Raw genomic sequence first — 3,543 nt, 5'->3', positions numbered from 1 at the left:
TAAGTTTTCTTCCAATAACAGTATTTACAGTCGAAAGATTAGTTTACTATTCTTTTTCCATTTTATGTCTTGAGGTCACTTCTCTCCTTTCTTATCTACCTACTATTGCAATCAGAACTATTGTTTTCATTTCTTGGACCAAAGATCTTTTTCAGTTTCTTCACTTTTCACTTTCTGAGTGGTCAGCGGTATGGCTAGAAAATTTGTTCCAGGATAAAAAATAATGTCACCGAGCAAATTTTCATGGAAATTGAAGACAAATCTTCTCAAAACTAGTAAATTTAGCTTTGATGAATAATAATTGGGATTATGAAAATAGAACGCCAGTTAGTCAAGTATGATTAATTAACATCACCATGATGTTTACCTCGTGCTCAGCCTATTTCCTGGTAATTTTTTCAAATACGCATCATATAAATGTTGACTAAGATCTTGATACCTTTTTTATAGTGTTGGACTTGGAACATTAGTTAGTTATTTCAAGACTGCTTACATCAATTGCACATTTAAAAACTGGACCTTTGTCTTGTCCACTCGCTTGACTTAATATAGAAGAGAGCATCCAAGGGAAAGCTATATCTTTGTGAGGCATATGGCAAAATAAACATCCAACAGTAAAGTTATTAAAAAGGAAAAACCAGTTTACAAGGGTAGAGTTGTGGCATTAAATTTCTTGATGTACACCAAATGTCGACTCAAGGCTTACTCCAATTGTAAGATGGTTAATTCTAGTTGAAAATGTTGTAGCCTTCCGAACATGATCTGTTCACACATATACGGGCTCACCCTCTTACCAATTCTTGGTTTTATTCCTTTACAGAGAAGACAGGGCCATCCCAATCCAAAGAGTCGAAGTGAAGCATTTAGCCCTCATATGGAAGAAGCAGCTTCCGGTTTTCCAATTGGTCCACCTAGACGAACACAATATTCGAAAGCAAGTAGCAAAGATATGTCGGAGGATCCTCTGCAGAAAGTTTCTCACTCTGGGCCTCTTGCTCCAGAAATGGGGGGTACATTTCCCGGGAAGAAACATGATGATATTTCCATTGTTTCGGCCCGAGCGGATTTATCCACACTATCTGGTTTAGTGGCATCTATGGCTTTGTCATCTGTAGAATGCAGAAATAAATCTGAATCGTTTGGAGATCCCATAAGACAGCAGGATAGGAGACGTTACGATCTCTTTTCTAGTTCTCGTCAAATGGAAAATGGAAGATCTAGTACCAAAGAACCTGTTAAGGTGAGTTTCTAAACTTCATATGTCTGGTTAAATTAAGCTCTAATTTTTCTCCTGATTAATATGTTTTACCACAATAAACCATTCTGTGGTTTTGTATTACATTACAATCACAGTTCTGAAACGTTGAAAATTACAAGGTAAAAATGTTTCCTGGCGAAGGATCATAGTTATGATCTTTTAGACTATATTATATTGAGATTTATTATTTCTTTATCTTTATTATAAATACATACCTATGTAAAAATACATTTATGTTGAATTTGTGAAGGCTAATTATCCTGCACACCTTACCCCCTCAACCGCGGATTGATCTATGGGTAGAATGGAGTTCTTTATATGTATTAGGGGTATAATGGGTAGTTCGTAAACGTATTAAGTTGCCCTAATATTTCCGCTCCCTATTAAGGGTATTAGAGTGAAGCAGCGAGCTGTTCCATATAGTAGTGAAAAAGAGAAACACGAGTATAAACACATTGTAATGCTGCTTCTTCAATAGTGAAATTTTGAAGCGGCAAGTGGACGTATCTTTCACAAAGAGAGTGAACTATTGTAAATCTTGTATTTTTACTTACTCACATTTTCTTGTTATATTGCTCTCGGTAGTATAGGATTATCAGTTTAGCCAAAACTTAATATCCAAATAACGATTCTGCCAAATGTCGACTCAAGGCTTACTCCAATTGTAAGATGGTTAATTCTAGTTGAAAATGTTGTAGCCTTCCGAACATGATCTGTTTACACATATACGGGCTCACCCTCTTACCAATTCTTGGTTTTATTCCTTTACAGAGAAGACAGGGCCATCCCAATCCAAAGAGTCGAAGTGAAGCATTTAACCCTCATATGGAAGAAGCGGCTTCCGGTTTTCCAATTGGTCCACCTAGACGAACACAATATTCGAAAGCAAGTAGCAAAGATATGTCGGAGGATCCTCTGCAGAAAGTTTCTCACTCTGGGCCTCTTGCTCCAGAAATGGGGTGTACATTTCCCGGGAAGAAACATGATGATATTTCCATTGTTTCGGCACGAGCGGATTTATCCACACTATCTGGTTTAGTGGCATCTATGGCTTTGTCATCTGTAGAATGCGGAGATAAATCTGAATCGTTTGGAGATCCCATAAGACAGCAGGTGAGGAGACGTTACAATCTCTTTTCTAGTTCTCGTCAAATGGAAAATGGAAGATCTAGTACCAAAGAACCTGTTAAGGTGAGTTTCTAAACTTCATATGTCTGGTTAAATAAAGCTCTAATTTTTCTCCTGATAAATATGTTTTACCACAATAAACCATTCTGTGGTTTTGTATTACATTAGAATCACAGTTCTGAAACCTTGAAGATTACAAGTTAAAGATGTTTCCTAGCGAAGGATCATAGTTATGATCCTCTAGACTATATTATATTGAGATTTATTATATTGAATTTGTGAGGGCTAATTATCCTGCACACCTTTTCCCCCCTCAACTGCGGATTGATCTATGGGTAGAATGGAGTTCTTTATATGTATTACGGGTATAATGGGTAGTTTGTAAACGTATTAGGTTGCCCTAATATTTCCTCTCCCTATAAAGGGTATTTGAGTGAGGCAGCGAGCTGTTCCATATAGTAGAGAGAGAGAGAAACATGAGCATAAACACATTGTAATGCTTCTTCTTCAATAGTATAAACACATTGTAATCCTAAATATCTAAATGACGATTCTGTTTTCCCAGGATGGACATGGTTCTAGAGGGAACAAGATGCATTTCTCCGGTCCTCTACTTCTCCAGTCAAATAATATGGATCAGATGCTTAGAGAACATGATCTTCGGATACAAGAGGCTGCTCGACGCCTGAGGCACGATAAGACTAGAGCCAGTAAAGTCCGGCTGCACTAGACACAATTGATATCCAATCCAGCACATATCCCGAAATCATAAAATAGAATAGGACCATTTAGAGAGAAAGAGAGAGACTTGTCCTGCAAACAATTACTTTTCTGTATATTTGTGAGGGATTAATTCTACTTTAGAATTTTAGCTTCATCAACTCTCAGTCAAAGTGAAAGTAAAATAGAGTTAGTTGCAAAGAAGAATTGTTTTTTCTCAGTTAATGACTGGGTGATGGCATAGGAGTGCTGGTTTGAGAGTTTAAACGATAATCAATTTTAGTGGAACATATTTTAGGGCAAATTTGACAAAGCTTATAAGTGCTTATAAACAATAAAACTCAATTTTTATCCATGCATTTCGTAGGATTTATAACTTTTATCTATTCATGATTTACACATTATTTAGGAACATCTCATAATTTAATAAAATTCTT

General features: G+C 36.4%; 1 protein-coding gene across 2 annotated transcripts; it reads left to right on the top strand.

Moving 5' to 3' along the window:
- The first annotated feature begins 28 nt into the window (after positions 1 to 28).
- LOC111373978 (probable serine/threonine-protein kinase At1g09600) lies at positions 29 to 3,459 on the top strand. Of its 2 annotated transcripts, none has more exons than XM_022996580.1 (2): positions 29 to 1,240; positions 2,952 to 3,459. In XM_022996580.1, the coding sequence occupies exons 1-2, from the start codon at positions 758 to 760 to the stop codon at positions 3,114 to 3,116; spliced, it is 648 nt and encodes a 215-aa protein (XP_022852348.1). In that variant the 5' UTR covers positions 29 to 757; the 3' UTR covers positions 3,117 to 3,459. The 2 variants fall into 2 exon arrangements, with proteins under 2 accessions (XP_022852348.1, XP_022852347.1); XM_022996579.1 differs by lacking the exon at positions 29 to 1,240 and adding an exon at positions 1,952 to 2,449 and having other exon boundaries at positions 2,952 to 3,396.
- The last annotated feature ends 84 nt before the right edge of the window (positions 3,460 to 3,543 follow it).

This window comes from Olea europaea, unplaced genomic scaffold, assembly GCF_002742605.1.
Source record: "Olea europaea var. sylvestris unplaced genomic scaffold, O_europaea_v1 scaffold11874, whole genome shotgun sequence".
Classification (NCBI taxonomy): Eukaryota; Viridiplantae; Streptophyta; class Magnoliopsida; order Lamiales; family Oleaceae; genus Olea; species Olea europaea.
Note: the sequence above shows the minus strand (reverse complement) of the source record. Positions and strands in the feature narration are given on the sequence as shown.